General features: G+C 52.8%; 1 protein-coding gene across 1 annotated transcript; it reads left to right on the top strand.

Moving 5' to 3' along the window:
- Nucleotides 1–5,370: 5,370 nt before the first annotated feature.
- LOC127185521 (PWWP domain-containing DNA repair factor 3B-like) lies at nt 5,371–7,582 on the top strand. The gene is given in 2 exon segments (XM_051141952.1): nt 5,371–6,303; nt 6,305–7,582. Coding segments are annotated over 2 exon segments (2,211 nt in total).
- The last annotated feature ends 9,171 nt before the right edge of the window (nt 7,583–16,753 follow it).

The raw sequence follows: 16,753 nt of genomic DNA, 5'->3' as shown, positions 1-16,753 counted from the left end.
CCAGGGGGGTAGCGTCCACAGTGGCAGGGAAAGAGGGTGACAGACATGGCAACTGCAGCTGGAAGCTGGACCGGAGGGCTCCCCTCTCAAACTGGAGACAGGAAGTCAAGAGAAAAAGCTCCACATGCAGTGAGTCCTTTCAGGCCTCAGGACCTCCTTCCTCCAGATGGACTAATCTCCTAAGCCTCCCCAAACAGCCACAGTTTGATTTCATGGTGCAAAGTAAAGAAAAAGGGGCCAGGAAATAGAGCAAAGTCTAACCTGACCAGAGAACCCTGACAGCACCAGTCAGCCCAGCATGAGGGTGCAGCTGGTCAGATTTCTTCTGGGAATGGGTGAGAGGTTTCTTGTGTCAGAGGACACCTATGCCGCTGTAGGGGGGCGGGGGGCGGTGGCATGCAGATTAGACGTTCCTGAGAAACTTATGATCTCCTCTTCCTGGGACAGTTTCCCCAAACCAGGCAGTCCAGGCTGACCCCCTGCCTGCCCCAGCCCGGAGAGATAGATGCGATGGAACCTATCTCCAGAGTGGCAATGGCAGGTCTTGGGGAACTTCTTGTTTTCCACAGCAGCCGGGGCGTTCTAACATCCAGGAACAGGAACGGGTGGACCCAGCATTCAAATGCCAGAGAGTATGGGGCACATCTCCTACAAACCAGCACACTGGTGAAGCTGTGGTGGAGACTCCCTAAACTAGCCCCACGTTAAAAACAATGCAGTTGCCAGGGTTCAGGTAGTTCCTGTGGACTGAGCTCACCCCCAATGCAACAGATGCCACTGAAGAGGTGGGGTAAAACTGCCTTTAAACCCAGCAACCGCCCTCTGCTGCCACATGCATGCTTCTGTACTTGGACCTGCTGCTTGCTGGCCCCTGCTCTCCCATCTAATAGAAGGCTACTGAACGGGATGTCAAGGGCCAGTGCCCTAAAGCGACTATTGCATGATGGAGTTCTCCTCCTTGCTGGGGGATCTCTTAGCCATCAGCCTGTGAGGGCCAGGGGTGGGGGGTGGCTATCAGCACGTGAAGGCCGGGGGGGGGGGGCAGGTGGTGGGAAACAGAATGCAAGGCCCAGAGCTCTTGAGACCATGAGCCCGATGGAGAATGACCACTCTGACAACTGCTTCAGGAGGCTAGTTCAACTTTATTCAGGGTTAAGAAAGGCTATTCAGTCCATGGGGAATTGATTGAGGGGAGGGGTGGGGTGTTAGCACTTCCAGCATAGGTGTCCATGATTGGTTGAAATTAGGCACTTTAAGGATGCTTATTTGCATTTGTCTGCATGCTCCTGTTTTATAATGGGGAACACCATACCTAATTATCCTACAAGCTAGGGGACAGGAGAGCTGGCAGGGAGCTGTGTCAAGGGCCATACACGAAATGTGGTCAGGGGCAGCTATGTGTAAAGACACTCTCCAGGTGTGGTGAGGCAGAGAGCAGGAGGCCCTGCTGTGGAGAGGGAGGCCTGCACCTAACACCAAGCTCAGAGTGCCTATCCTGACTGGGAGGACTGCAATCTCAGACAGCAGGGTACTCCCAACAGACTGATGCAGCTGTGGCCCACCAGAGACATACATTTTCCTCTCCCCAGCTGAAAACGGCTTGATGGCACAGTTTCCAGGAAACCCTGACACCAAAGCAGGAGCAAGCCTTTGAGCCAGACTGGTCATTTGCGCACGTGCATGGTGGGCCCTGGAGGCACAAGGGCAAGCATGTCTGGGCCACCAGGCCTCCATGCGTCCTGTGACAGCGTCAGCCATTTCTCTCCTTACAAACAGACTTAATGGCTCTGTGTCTGCTTCCTCCTGTAGCCTCCTTTACACAGAGCACCTTTTGGTGCTTCTTCTTAGAAAAGCGTTCATGGCAGGTGAGCGGCCTGGGATGCCTGAAGTGTTTCAAGAATCCACCATGGCTAGTCGTGCATTCCCTCCCACTTGCTGCACTGGCTCTCCATTCTTGTTTCACTTTCCCAATTAGCATCAGACTGGATGCGTGGACCTCCGCTAAGGAGGAGCAGTCATGTTGCTTCCTGTGTGAGGAATGAAGGAAGCCGTGGAGGTCATGTGGTCTTCTTGTCTCCCCACCCTCACCCCATCCGCACCCCACCCGGACCTGCTTTGGGGCCTTGGGTTTCCTTTTTTCTTTTTTTAACAAAAGGAATCTGGTGGCCAACTTACTCTTGTAGTCCCTGAACACATAGGGGTGGGATGTTGGAAGGGAAGTTGAGGCCTAAACACCCCAAAGAAAGTAGAGTTTTTAAGAAGAGCACTAAGCCTAGTAGTGGGAGCTCATGCCTTTAATCCCAGGACTCAGGAGGCAGAGGCAGGAGGATCACGGTGAGTTCAAGGCCAGCCTGGTCTGCAAAGCGAGTCCAGGACAGCCAAGGCTAGTACACAGAGAGACCCTGACTTGAAAATAAAATAAAATAAAATGAAAATAAATAAATAAAAGAGAGCACTAAAGTCCAGGTATAAACACATGTGTTAACAACAGCTAATTTAAAGCACCTTTGAGCAGCCTGTGTCCTGATTTTCCATGCCCTCCTCTGGCAGAGGTTCCTGGAAGAGAGCATCTTTGGAAAGCCAAGGCGGGAAAAATGACTCAATTCACAACTGGAAATCCAGCTGTTGAAATGCAGAGTGCCACCTGTGCAGTAAGTTAAGGAGCAGAGCTTTACCTGCTGGCCCTTTCTCTCTACTGACACCCACTCCTCAGCGGTGCAGGAAGAAGGGAACTCTCCCCACCACCTTGCCCACAGCTACGGCATTCCCCTACTCACAGCAGCTACCTCAGTGTTCAGTTAAAGGTAGCCCCTGAAGGCCAAATGACAATTTACCCTTCAAAAACATCGTCTGAGAGACATAACTGTCACGTGAGTCCTGCTGGCTCTCAGTGACCACCTTCTCACCATGCACACAGAGGCTGTGGGGTTGGAAAGAAAGTCCTGGGCCCACCAAGATCTGCCCAAGATCGGTGCGTGGCATTCTGGCGCCAGATGTGACCTGAGGAGAGTGTCCTGGGTCCTGTCACCTGAGGAAAGTATCCTGTGCCCTGTCACCTCAGGAACATATCCTGAATCCTAATACCTGGTCACTCACCTGGAGGAACACACCTCACCAAGGTTGCCCAGAACCCTGCTTCCCCTCGCGAGGGTGGTCATGGCTAGTCAGTCCTCACTTTGGAAAATATCAGGCTTCTGTGGAAAAGCACATGCATATGCGTGTACCCATCCACTCACTCCTTTTCCTTGGTTAGATCTACCTGGAATCATGCCTACCTGAACAGGAAATTGTGCTCTCGTGGCCTGGAAGGGCCCCAAACAGGCACAGATGTGTTTTATGAAGAGCCAACTGTGGAAGTGTGGACCTGGATGAGTGTCTCTGTGCGCAAGGTCGTCAGCAAGGGCCCTGTGGCAGAGCCTTAGCCCTTCTGCGAGCACACAGGCTTTCCTGCCCACTCTGCTCACTCCCTGCATTGTATCAAAGCTTTCCCACACCACCCTTGCTGGCCTCCTCCACTCTGAGGTGGAATTCAGGCTCCTGACCTTGGCCTCGGGGACTATCCTGGGTGCCAATACCTAGTCACTCACTTACAGGGACATACATAGCTCACCACAATCCCAGAGACCCTCTTTCTCCTGCGGGGCCTCTGGAGGGGCTTCTCAGGCATCCCTCACTCCTGGAAAGCATTCTACCTTAGGGTAAATCATGTCTGCTCTCTGTGGACCTGGGCAAAGCTGTTCCATCTGGTGAACCTCCTACCCCTCCCGCCACTGCCCCCACTGCCATACCCTCCATACCCAACCCTGGCCCCCACCTTTTCACTCTCCGTCCCCATGAGCAAAAATGCTTGACTTGGAGCTGTCACGTGTGCTTCCATAAACTGGGGGCTCACATAGGACCTGCAGAAAGTTCCTGAAGACCTTTGTTGCCTGTGTTCACTGCCCTCACATGTGCAAGTGTGGGCCACCACCCCAAAACTCGCATACGCATGCATGCACGCACGCACACACAAATGCAAACTTGCCTCCCCGCTCACACTCTCACACACATGCAAACAGAAATGTGCAATGCACACACATTCACACACACACACACACACAGACACGCAGGCGCACGCACACACACAGAAGGGAGGGCGAAGAAAGGTATGAGATTCTACCGAGAAATCCGAGGGGAAGTAACTATGCTGAGAGGCACAGTACGGAGGAACATGAACAGGATTGCTACTCTACCGATGACATTGATTAGTACTGGACCTAGGGATGGACAGGCAAGTCACCACTCGGGTCGTCAAGTAGCTGTTGTGATTTTCTACCTGTCTAAGAAGTTATGGATTAAAATTAGGGCACAGGGGTTGTGGGCAGGAGAGTTCTCTGGTCTGGGAACAGTTGGAGGAACTGTGCCGCCCGTCACAGGCAGATAATGGTGTGCAGGGTCTATTGCAGGCTAGACATTTGCAGCAGGAGAGTGCACAGCTCCAACAGAGACACTCACTCCATCTGACACTGCCAAGTCTGCCCATTTCTCCACAATGGAGTGCTTTCTCTTGGGGGATCTCCCCAAGTGTGCCCCGTGGACACTCGATCCAATACTGAGGTGCAGGATGGAGTTGGGAACCACAGATCTGAACCAAAAGATTGGAGCAGGTGGGGGTGGGGAGGCCAGGAGCTATGATAGCAGCCATCCCTCCCTGCTCACCATGTTATGCAAATCACCACGAAGATTTCTCCACCTCCTTGCTGCTCAACCAGGAATCCCACAAGTATGGAAGGCACGTGCACTAGGTGTCCACAGGTTTCCTGGTGGGGCATGGGGACTGTGGCAGAGCAGGACTATCTCCTTAGGAAAGAATCCAATGAGGCTTCCCCACTCCGAACCCCACCCCTGCAAGGGCAGCCCAGGGATCCCCAAGGTACTGACTGGGTGGGCAAGAAAATACACAAGCCTTGTAAAGACACCCACCTCTCTAGGAAGAAGTGCACCACCCCAGCCTCAGGGTAGGAAACAAAATGGTTATGAGTATGTGACACACCCTCTTGGGAACCTTCCATATCTTCTGCACCTGGAGAACAGACTTCTGTGAGCTCCCTCGATTTTCCTCACCTCACCTCACTGCGCTGATGCTCCCGTGTCCACTAAAGGCTATTTCCTTCCTCATGCAGCTCTGTTTCCCTCTCCCACCCTCCAGGGTATGCCCATGCCCACCACATCACCCTGAGCGAAGAAATCACTTCAAGCTTCTCTACCAGACTCTGGAGGGAGGCCAGCACCTCAGGCAGGGCAGCCAGGCCAGAGAGGACCCGCAGGCAGTCAAGGAGCCCACCGCAGCCCTGTGGTTCGTGATCAGCACAGCTCCAGAGTCCAGTCACCATGGACTCTGCAGAGTATGTGCCCTGCAAATGGAAAGGCCAGCTGTGGCCTGCAAGGGTCTTGTCTAGACCCAGGACCTCAGCCCATAGTAAGAGGAAATGGGCACCTTTCCTGGAGGTACAAATCCTGTCAGTGGGTGAGAAGACGAGAGTGAGGAGCACCGAGGCGAAGCCCCTAACCAAGTCCAAAATCTTAGCCGTGGCCTCCTTGGCAGGGAAGGGGTCACAGGGCAGGGGCTCGCCAGGGCAGACCAGGGAATACAAGGGAACTCTCAAGGTGGCACTGGATGTTCTGGGCAAGGAAAGGCACTTGTTTCCAGGAAGGAGGGCACAAGGTCAAAGAACCAGCATGGAGGCTCCAAAGTTTCCCAAAGAGCAGGCCAGCTCCAGCCCATGCCAGAGCCTTCGCTTTGAAGCATGCAGTCAGAGAGGACAAGGGCTCTCCCAGAGGAGTCCTGGGAAGCAGCAGGGCCGCCCCTGGGGTTCTGTGGTGAGGAGCTCACAGAACATGCCTTAGGGGCGAGGGGGGAAAGCCCAGGCCCACAGTGCTGTTGGGACCCCTCATTTTGAATGGCAAGGGAGTGTGCTAAGAGGCAGCAGAGTGTGGCCAAGGTCCCCAGCACCTGCAGGAAAGGCTGCTGGTAATCCAGGCAAGAGAAAGCTGAGCACATTCAAGCACAGGCCTCGGAGTGCCCCAGCCTCCACAGAGGGCACCCAGGCTAAAAATGAGCAGCAGGCTGCCCCTGGGCCACCAAGGAGGAGGAGGAAGAGGAGGAGGAGGCGCATCTCCATCTTGCCCAAAGCCCCGAAGCCACAAGCAAGAGCACCCTGTGCAGGCCTAGAGATCCAGGCTATTGGAGGCCAGAGGAAGAAGACTGCCCTCCCAGAGAACAAAAAGGATCCCTGCCCAGGGACCCTGAAGCCAGATGCAAATGGGGGCATCAGCAGCCTGCTTGCCTCCTAACCCGAGGCTGTGGAGGTCGCTCCGCCTTGCCAGCACAAAAAGGAAGATCCATGTGCTGTGTCCCCTGTGCAGGGTCCCGGAACTGGAAACTCAGGTGCACTCAAAGGCGGCCAGCACCAGGTTCCAGAGGAGAGGGGCTGTGATTCAAGAAGACAGCCAAGCCACCAAGGTGGCTTCTTCTGCCCGGGGTCCGAATACCATTGAAGGAGGAATGCTGTTCTGGTTCAAATGTCAGGACCTTCCTTTCTGGCCAGCGGTGGTCAAGAGCGTCAGCCAACACGACAAGATGGCGAGGGTGCTGTTGATCGAGGGCAGCATGCAGCTTGAGCGCAGGGGTGTCCGCGTCCCTCTCTGCAAGCTGAAGCCTCTGGACTGTGGGGAGAAGAGATCGCTCTTGAGGAGAGCCAGCAGAGTGTACGGCCCGGGCATCAGCTGGTGCTTCTCAGTGATCGACCACTACAGAGAGGGCCTGGCCTGTGGCTCCTCCCTGGGCTCCTTTATGGACTACTACACCTCCCCAGCCAGCTCCCCTCTAAGGAGGGCCATCCAAGAGGGCGACCTGCACATTGACTTCCCCAAGGTGAGCTATGCCGACTTGGAAGACTGGGAGGAGGAGATGACCCTGGCTGGGAAGGGGCCCTGCAGGAAACTCCTGCCTGACTGCACCAGGGCTGCCTGGGACAGAGCCAACAAGATGATCGTAGACTTCATTGTCAAGGGGAAGGGGGCCGCCCAGCACCTGCTGGACATCGTGAAGGGCAGGAAACAGTCCAAGCGGCTGGACGACCTCTGCACATCAAAGAGCGAAGTCTTCTGCATTGAGACCAACCTGGAGGATGACGACCAGTTGCATCTCGTGGCCAGGCATTTGCAAGAAATAGCCAAGGAGGCAGATGAGGCCCTGCTCTCCCTGACAAGAGGCGACATAGTGCGCTTTACCATAGAGGTTCTTCTTCCAGAAGCAATCATCTGCTCCATCGCTGCCCTGGAGGAGCTCAGCTACAAGGAGGCAGAAGAGAAGTACCTGCGTGGCCCGCCCGTGCACTACCGCGAGAAAGAGCTCTTCGACAAGACCTCCAAGACAGAGCCTCGGGGCCAGCCCGCCCCAGGAGCACCGCATGGAGAGAAAAGAACAGTGGACCCTTCCCTTAATGCGCAAAGGCTGTGCCCAAGTGTGCTGGAGGGACCTACAGGTGTGCCTATTGCTCCAGTCTCTGCCGAGCTCTCTTTGCGCGCGCGCATGTTATAGCAGCCTCGCACGTGTGACCCGTTGGACTCCACGTGGGACAACCCCACCGCCCACGCCCCAGGGCCCCTGGCACACATTCGTGCTTCTTCCTGTTCCAGCCACTCAGAGATACACACATAAGAAGTTGGGCATAACCGGCTGTGCCTATGGCTGGCCCAGCGAAATGAAGCCATGGGCCATCAGCTGACAGGAAAGCAAATGTGACCTCAGGAGGAGGCAGGCTGGGGCTCATCATGCAGGCACAGGGCGCTGGTATCCAGTGCGCATGCGCGAATGTGACTCACCAATCAGAGAGCATTGTATTGGAATGCCAGCCAAAACTAGGCAGGATTGGCCTCTGAGGGGAGGGCGGCTCTCTGGGGGAGCAGAGGGGCCTAGGTGGGTGAGTGCTTCTGCTGGACTTCCTGGGGTGCGTCTCCAGAAGTAGGTGAGAGGCATCAGGAAACACTAAAGGCCTTGTGGCAGGACTGTGGGATCACCAAGTGAGAGGGTCCAGGAGAGCCCCTGAGGTGACTTCGCGAGCTTTGCTTGATTCCGAGATGGGCGAAGCACCAGGGCCAAGAGTATTTTTAAAAGGGGGAGATGAGGGCAGCAGGGCCCTAGTAGAGTGGGTGGGGCTGTCAGTGGGTTGGGAGAGGGAGTGGGGGCTTTGCACATCTGTAGCACCCTCTGGGGTTGTTTTGTTTTGGTGTGTGGGTGTGCGTGTGTGTCCGTGTGTGTTTCCGTGTGCGTGTCCGTACGTCCTTGTGCATATGTCCTTTTCTGGACAGGTGCGCATGCCGGCGCGTGTGTTTTGAAGCCGTGGGGTCCTGACTAGACGCCTGCGTCTCCCTGTGATGGGTCCATAGGCAGGACCCTGACATACTTGGCTAGTCTCAAGGGGAAGAGGATCTCTGGGCACTTGGCACAAGCACACGCACAGCCAGCATGGCTCAAGTTGGGAGTGGGTGGCTGATGGACAGGCCTCACCCCTTTGGGAGTGTCTTTAGGCAGCCTCAGGCATGCCAGCATAGTGGTGTCCTTGCTAATGAGAGATCCAGTCCTGGAGGTGGGGCCTCTCAGAGCAAGTGCCTTGGAAGTGTGGTCACCTGGGTGAGTGACAGGGTATCAGCAGCTTGAGTCTAGAGCCCCTGGTGGTGAGAAAGCAGGGTGAGGCAGGATCCACAGCCCTTTGTGGATGAGAGTGGGATGTTGAGGCGAAAGGGTCCAGGTTTATCTGTGTTGTGACGTTTGGAAGACTCTCTTCCACTTGGTAGTGACCACCGTGGGCAGTGGGGGAAAAGGGGTCCAGAGGGTGGCAGGATTGAAGAGCTGAGTGTGAGCGTGGCGTGTAGAAGAGGAATGGATGGCCTTCCACCTATGCTCCTTGCATCTGGCTGGAGTCCTCAGCGGACACCTGGGCCCTGCTTATGTGCAGCCATGGGCCTTGCCTCAGCAGAAATCCCCCCTCGGGACCCCCCTCCCCCCTGTGACTGGGATGGGGCATGGATGGGCCCCATCACCAACCAGCGGCTTCTACATCCAAACCCCACAGGTGCCAGTTCAGGCCACTTCATCCTGGGAGTCTCTGCCTTTCCAGGCTTTTAGAGAGAGAGAGGGGCACTGGAAGGTGGGGCCTAGATTGGTATGGCTGACCATCCTCTGAGAAGAAGGAGGCTCCTGGGGCAGGAGGGTATCCTGGCCTGGGGGGTGGGGAGGCAGGGGTTGATTGGCTACTGGGGAACTCAGTTCTATTGCTGGCCAGTTGGGACAGGGATCAGAGAGGAGCCTTAGATCACCTCAGGAGTTAGGGAAGCGGCATCGCAAAGAGGCATGCCCAACGCAAACCCGCGAGGTGACACCAGGGTCTTCACTTCCAAATGGGGCTGGACGAGGCCCCGGAAGGCAAGGCCAGAGGCCAGGGACAGGTCATGAGGGCTGCAGGGGTTGGGAAGGGTAAGTGGGACAGCTTATGGGCTGGGGGATGTGGCCCTGCTGACTGAGTAAGCCCCAGTGAGACTCCGGCATTAGGTGCCTCATTTTATGGGGCATGGCCCAGGATTTCCCCATCCGAGGGTTGGGAAAGCAGCAGAGGGTACTGACCTTGGGTGGTAGGTGGATTGGGGAGCTCCGGGTTCAGACAGGGAAATGGGACAGCAGGCCAGGACACTGCTGACATCCTCTTGCCCTCTCACTGCTCCTGTACAGTGCCAAGACTGCTGCCCACACCCTGTGGAGTCCTGGTCCCTGTTCCCATTGCTATCCTGTAATCCCTCCCAGGGTCTGAAGTTCCAGGCATCCTTTCTACCCCAAGAAGATCCTGGCCAGGATGGACACTGACGGCGCCGGCATGGGCTCAAGGCAGAATCCAAATCTGCCATCAGATGACACCCAGAACCCAGATGCAGTGGCCCCAGGTAACGAAACAACACAGAAACAGATAGGCTCCTGTAGGGCTGCGTCCACCACAGGGGACATCCTAAAATCTCTCTGAAGGTAGAACACTGAGTGGATGTGTTACATGGACATTTGTTGGAAAAGCAGGAGCTTCCAGATGCTGATAAGGTTTCTTAAGCTTGTTTGTGGATTTAGGTTCCCCTACCTGACATCCCCACTCCACAGGAACCCTGCAAGGCTCAGGAGGCAGCTCTTTCTAGTCAACATGCCTCTCTGGGAGCACATGGGTCCCAGGGACTGTCTGGAAGGTGTGTAGAGGTGCCTGCACAAGCTGCTCCCAGGGTCAGGGCTATTTAGAGGAGTGCAGTGTGTGTGTGTGTGTGTGTGTGTGTGTGTGTGTGTGTGTGTGTGTGTGTGTGTGTGTGTGTGTGTATGAGTGAGTACATCTATGTGAGTGTGGTGATTGATTGTGTGCATGATTTCTTTAAAAACTGGCAGTAGCTGTTGGTGGCTATGGGTTCTAGAGACCACTTCGTGAAGCTGTTTTCTGTGGGGGATGATTAGAACGGCACACTTTGTCTGACAATATCTTCCCCTTTGTCTTTATTCAGCCAAGGAAGAAGTCCTTGATGTCAATAGGGAGGACTTTCTTTCCTCGGGAACAGAAGGACAGCAGGCCAGGTGATACTTCAAAAAGAAAAACAAAAACAAAAACAAAAAAATAAACAAAACCTAAGCCATTCATAAAATACATTTAGAAGAGTCAGGCTGGAGAGATGGCGCAGTGGAAGAGTGCTGGGTGTACAGAAACCAGACCCTGAGTTCATATCCGCAGGACCAGTGCACACCTTTCAGGCCCAGGGCGTGGGGATGGCAGAGGCAGGAGGGTTGCAGGTGCTTCCTCACCGCCAGGCAGCCCAACAGGATAAACTGAGACGTGAGGAAAGAAAGAAAGAGACGCAGCTGTAAGTGAGATGTGTGCAGGCCATGAACGTCCTGGGCCCGTGGAGCTCAGAGGCCCCAAAACACTCACCCTGCAGTCAGCTGGTCAGATGTTCAGTGTGGTAGAAAATGATAATCCCACGCCCACAGCAGGCGGCAAGTCCTGTCAGAGACCTTGTCTGACAGGGGTAAGGTGGAGACGGGTAGAGGAGGACACCCCACTTCTATCTCTGACTGCATCACACGTGCGCACATGCCCTTCCCTTGCACGCAAAGAAATCTAGAAAAGTCAGTGTCCACTCTTGAACTGTGAACTGAGTGTAGGCCTCGTGGCCCACTCCACTTCCTCCCCTCACACAACAAAAGTAGCCTTCTGTACAGACTGAAGTAAAAATTTAATATTATTTTTTTTTGGCAGGAAGGAAATACAGGATTTATTTGAAGAATTTGAAGGTATGTTCTAGGAGAGGGACACTAGGAATTTGAGGAAACGGTTTGACACAAAGAAGTGAAAGGCAAGCAAGTTATTACGTGGCAGACAAGAGACGTGTGTTGGGTGCCTTGTTCTCACACACGCAGTGTCAAAGTTGTGTTCATCACATTGCCAGCTCTCTACTTCACGTTCGTTTTCGGTTGGAAGAACATGGTGCCTGTGGTGTAAAGACTCTTACTGCCTCGCTGTGAGATATTTACACCTCGGATGAGCTGATGTGTCTTCCAGGGGTTTATTCACCCGAGGGACACATCTGTTTTTAATACCACATTTTTGCTTCACTGATTTGTACTCTAGACCAGTTATTTTGCGTGCGTGTTGGGGGAGGCGTGTTGTGAGTGCCAAGACCTCTTAAGTGGCTGCCCACTGTTTCATGTGCAACAAATAGCACACACAGTGGAAAGCTGAAGTCAGCACTGGTAGCCTGCGACCACTGCATGATCAGACTGAGTCCTGCCTTAAATGGCGCTCAGACGTTAGTCACGTGAACTGTCAAAGGAATTGCAAACTAAGGACAGGCTGGGAGAGCTCCAGAATTTTCTGAGGGAAAGTTCCATGTAGACACTCTTCAGGACTCTGGTTAGGGGTGGGGCTGGGTGGGAGAGCTCCTGCCTACTGTGCTCAAGACTCCAGGTTCCATCCCCAGTCACCGCAGACCTTCCCACAGATCAGTGTGGGGTTTCTCCCCCTTTAAATGATCCACGATCTCTACGTCATCCGGTCTGTCTACAAGCCACGATGGCTACAATAATAACGGTGCTGCCATTAATTACTCATCTGTGAGCCTTTGGAGATTTCTGATAATGGACTGCTTTTGTGTTTTTGCGTAAAGTGGCCCAAGAGTCCCTGTGAACGTGTCCTTGAGCTGAAGTGTGCCTAGTATGTTGGTTAAGGTTACACTTTGTAGACGGGGTCTCGGTTAACGAAGCTACACGGTGACTTGATACACTTTTTGCTAAGTCCCCTCCATGCTGTTTTCTATGGAATACACAGACACTAAAGTGCAACTGTCCCATTTCACATTAAGGTCATCAGCCACTGGAATCCCTGGCTGAAAGGGAGGAGGCTGACAGTCTTTCCATTGAGTAGCATTTCCATGTATTGATGACAAGCTTCTCTCCAGCACCACCGAGGTAGCTTTATGGGAATGCTTACGAGATTGCATTTCAATACAGGGCCCATTCAGAACTTTCTTCATGGAAACAGAGAAGGATTCAGAACCATCCTCACCGCGTCTTTCCAAGCCATGGAGCAGAAGGTGGAGGATGTTCTAAAACTCCAGTGTGAGCAAAGGTAAGGTTGTGGCTTCTTGGTGCTTTGATCCCAGGCCCGTTGACGGTTGCTTAGTTAAGGAGGATGGCAAGAGGTCGAGGACCAGCCATGAGGCCCACTGGCTCTGTTGGAAAGTGTATTCGTCTTGGTTTTTCTATAGAATAGACTTCCTTTTGTGTGATACCCTCAAATCGTGGTAACTGAAGTCAGCCGTGTTTCTTAATGACGAAATAAGGTGTCTGGGCACTGCGCAGCTGAATCCGTGTAGCAGTTAGGGAGGTTGGGTGTGGCCTGCACATGCTGGGTGCAGTGAGCTTGGAACCCTCAAAGCATTGACCCCAGCAGTGGATCGGCAGTTCAGTGCAATAGGAAGTGAAATTCTCTCTCACCTGTGCTGTTGTTCAGCATTTAAGAGCGGTGTTCGCCACACTTCCGTAAGGAAGTCCTCACTGGCGTGAACGTGAGGAAGACTGGGGAGGCCTCTGGAGAATTCTCTGATGGTAGTGGCTGTGCCTCCCCATCAGAGCAGCTGCTCAGAAGGAGAAAGTAAGGGAGAAGCTGTGCTTGTCAGGAAGACAGATGCTTGTGGGATACTAGGGCAATGCCGACTGTAATTCTCCCAGAGATTTCTGGCCCTAGGAGCTGCGAAGCGACTTCTCTCTCGACCAAGGAGGAGCAGATGCCGTTAGTGAAAGTCCACAGAATCCACCTCATTTCCCTTTTCCCTGTCAGAATGTTAAAGGGGGGAAAACCACAGAGGAACCTTTCCACCTCTGTCCATCCATAGAGTTAGGGAGGGCAAGTCAGTCGGGCTTTCAGGGCAATTTCCTCATGCTGTGCAGGAGTATCTCACACACTGTTGTCTTTTATAGGCAGACACTTTATGAAGACTCTTCTCTTCAGATCCTGAGTTTGAATAGGAAGTTAACCACAGATGCACATCACGTCAAGAAGCAGGCAGAAAATCTCGCTGTGAGTATCAGGCTTAGCTGGGAAGGAGTCCCTTGTGTGAGCATCGCCAAGTCAGGATGGAAAGAGACAGGACATGCGCTCAGGCAGACAAGTAGAGTTTTGTCCGTGGTGAGGAGACTTGACGTGACCTGAGTTTGTGAAAACATACCTTTCAAACAAACTTTACAAGGTCCGTCAATTAAATGTGGCCTACTGCCTAATGTCATCTGTCTGTCACACGAAGACTGGATCCTTAGCACGAATACAGCTTAATTCGCCATGGTTTATGTATTTCATCCCTTGTATGGATAGGAGTAACCGAGAGTGTTTTGGGTTTCAAATGTCTTGTGCGTGTAGTATGTGCACCGGCAGAGATACAGAAGGTGTCCGGTATGGTTAAGGAGCTTGTCCTGTGATTTCCTTCATGTATACCATGAGAAAACTGTTCTTGGAAGCTTTTGATCTAAGAAGCATGAAATTGTTTCAGACTTGCTGGGAACGAGTCCTCTAATTGCACCCTCTGCCTTGGCATTGCACACCTCTTGGAACAAAAAACATGGCCCCTTGCCGTGTAGAGGTGTGTTATCCATCACCTGGGTTTGCGCGTGGGTTGTCTCACTGTGGTGTGGTGTGGTGCGTGGAATCATTGAGGACAGGGTGTGTTCAGCATCTCCCACTCGCTGCACGTGGACTTGCATTCGTCCACAGTGATTGAGAACTTCCCCTCTGGGCTCAGCTTACTTGCTCAACTTTGCCTTATCTGGGGGAACTTCCCACAAGTTCTCCTATGGTGTTCCACCCTGTGGGAGCAGGAAGGTCCTTGCACCCTCAGACCTCCAGGGAAACCAGGAACGTTAAGCAAGGAGAGTTGCCTCTTCAGTGGGAAAGGTGTAAAGCCTGCCATTCCATCCAGAAATCTGGGAACTGGAGGCGATAAAAGAGCCAGGTGCTCTGAGTTAGCTGATGGGCCGGGCCATATTCAAGCCCCTAAAGCCAGGCCCGGAGATGGATAGTCATCTAAATGACACTTGCAGCCTGGAGCTCCCTGAGTTCCCACAACCGGGAATGGAGGTATCAAATAGTCTAAATGGCCCATATGATATCTGTGCAATCAAGGGCTCCCCCAGGCTCCTACTACCAGGACCCGAGAGATGGCTAATGACCCTGAATGGCCCTTATGCTATCTGTACTGGCAGGCGCTCCCCCAACCAGGGACCTGAGATACCCAATAGTCCCAGTGACCCTTTTCTTTCCGACTAAATATCCTAAGTGCCTGACTTGATGATGTGTTGCTGTCTGTTTCTTCTATTTATATGCCGTAGGTCTATTTTTTTTTTTTTTTTTTTTTTTTTTTTTTTTACTTTTCTTCGATGTGTACATAATAAGCCCACGTATTTGAAACCCATACCATAGATAACTGTTCTATAGGAAGGGGGGACCTTTAAAACAGTAGTTGGTGTACTGGAAAGATTCAAAACATACAATGAAGAGAGGGGGCTGGGGTGAGCAGAGAGAGACTTTTAAAAAGAATTATTAATTTTTAATTTATGTGTATATCTGTGTTTTGCTTGGAAATGGACCCAGGTCCTCTGCAAGAGAGACAAGTGCTCTTAAACATTAAGGTTTCTCACAAGCCTCCAAGGAGGCTTTCAAATGATAGGCCTTCCTTATACAATCCCATTTTCTTCTTGTTGTTGTTGTTTTCTTGTTGTTGCTCTTGTCACCAACAGGCTGGTGTCCCTAGATTTGCCTTTGGGCATGAGGTGTCAGTGGGGCAGGAGGGTGTTGGTGGCCTAGGTAAATGAAAACGGGGTGGGAGTGATGTCGTGTGCACCCACAGGCTGGATTCCCTAGCTTTTCCTTTGGCCAGGAATTAGGTGTGGAAAGTGGGGGACCAAGGGTGAGGTGAGCCTAGGTGAAGGAAAACAGCGGGGTGGGGGTACTCCTGGGCGACCCACAGGCTGGTTTCCCTAGCTTCTCTGTTGGGCAGTTGGTTCGAGTGGAAGGTGGCATCTGAGGGTGAGGTAGGGCTTGGTGGAGTTACACTTTGGGTGGCAGTGCTTCTGTGTGACCCTCAGGCAGATTGCTGACAAAGGGTGGGTAGGCCTAGTAGAATGCAGGACTCAAGTGCTGCTGGGTGACAGACAGGCCAGTGTCCCTGGCTTTATCTTTGGGCAGGTGTTAGGAGTGGAACGTCAGGGGGGAGGGTGATTTGCTCCTAGGTGAGAAACACAGGGGGGTGGGACTGCTTCTGGGTGACCCACAGGAGGGTTTCCCTAGCTTTTCCTTTGGTCAGCATGTGGGAATGGAAGGTGGGTTCTGGGCGGGGGGAGGGGCGGCATTGTGGGCCTAGTTGGGTGGGAACTGTGCTGGGTGACCCATAGCCTGTTTAGTGTCAGAGGGTGAAGACACCTTAGATGTGACTCCTAAGGGATAGCAAGCCAAGTTCTGCTCTTTCGTTAGGGTGGTTGCCCTCACAGCTGTCCTGAAGCACTTGTGTCCTTTTCCCAATGCTTCGGTTCCAGCTCCAGACAGCTATACACTGCTGTTTTTGTTATGTGCTGAGGAGTCACATTCACGTTCTCATGCTTTCAGAGCAAGCGTTATTTCCCAGAGCCATCCTCCCATGCTCATATTTGGTTATTTTTAATGCATCCTTAACTTGGTAGCCCTTGGTATAAGTGGTGCTGAGAGTATATTCCCTTGGTAAAATAAATAATTTGAGTCTAAGAATACTCTTTATCCACAATAGCCCTGCTCATGAACTTTCTTCAAGATGATCTCTGGAGCTAAGGGTTACCTTAATGGTAAAGCACTTGTCTAGCAAGTGCAAGATCTTGAGTTTGGGCCTCAGCTCTGGGGGGAAAAAAACCAACCCTATTTCTAGTAATAACCTAAGTCCTACTGACTGCATTTTTTTTTTTTTTACACTCCCGCTATTTGATGCAGATAAGGGAAGGTATGTTGTGCGGTTAGCTTGAGCTGTGACCTTTAGAGTCTATTATTCTGAAAGTTTATCTCATGGGAAAGCCTGTCTGCCTAGGTCTCTCATACCTCCCAAGGTTTTGCCATCAATGTTCTATACTGCTTTTGGATGCTGACAGCAAGAAAGCCACCAGACCTTGGACCTGGACCAT

This window comes from Acomys russatus, chromosome X (genome assembly GCF_903995435.1).
Source record: "Acomys russatus chromosome X, mAcoRus1.1, whole genome shotgun sequence".
Classification (NCBI taxonomy): Eukaryota; Metazoa; Chordata; class Mammalia; order Rodentia; family Muridae; genus Acomys; species Acomys russatus.
Note: the sequence above shows the minus strand (reverse complement) of the source record. Positions and strands in the feature narration are given on the sequence as shown.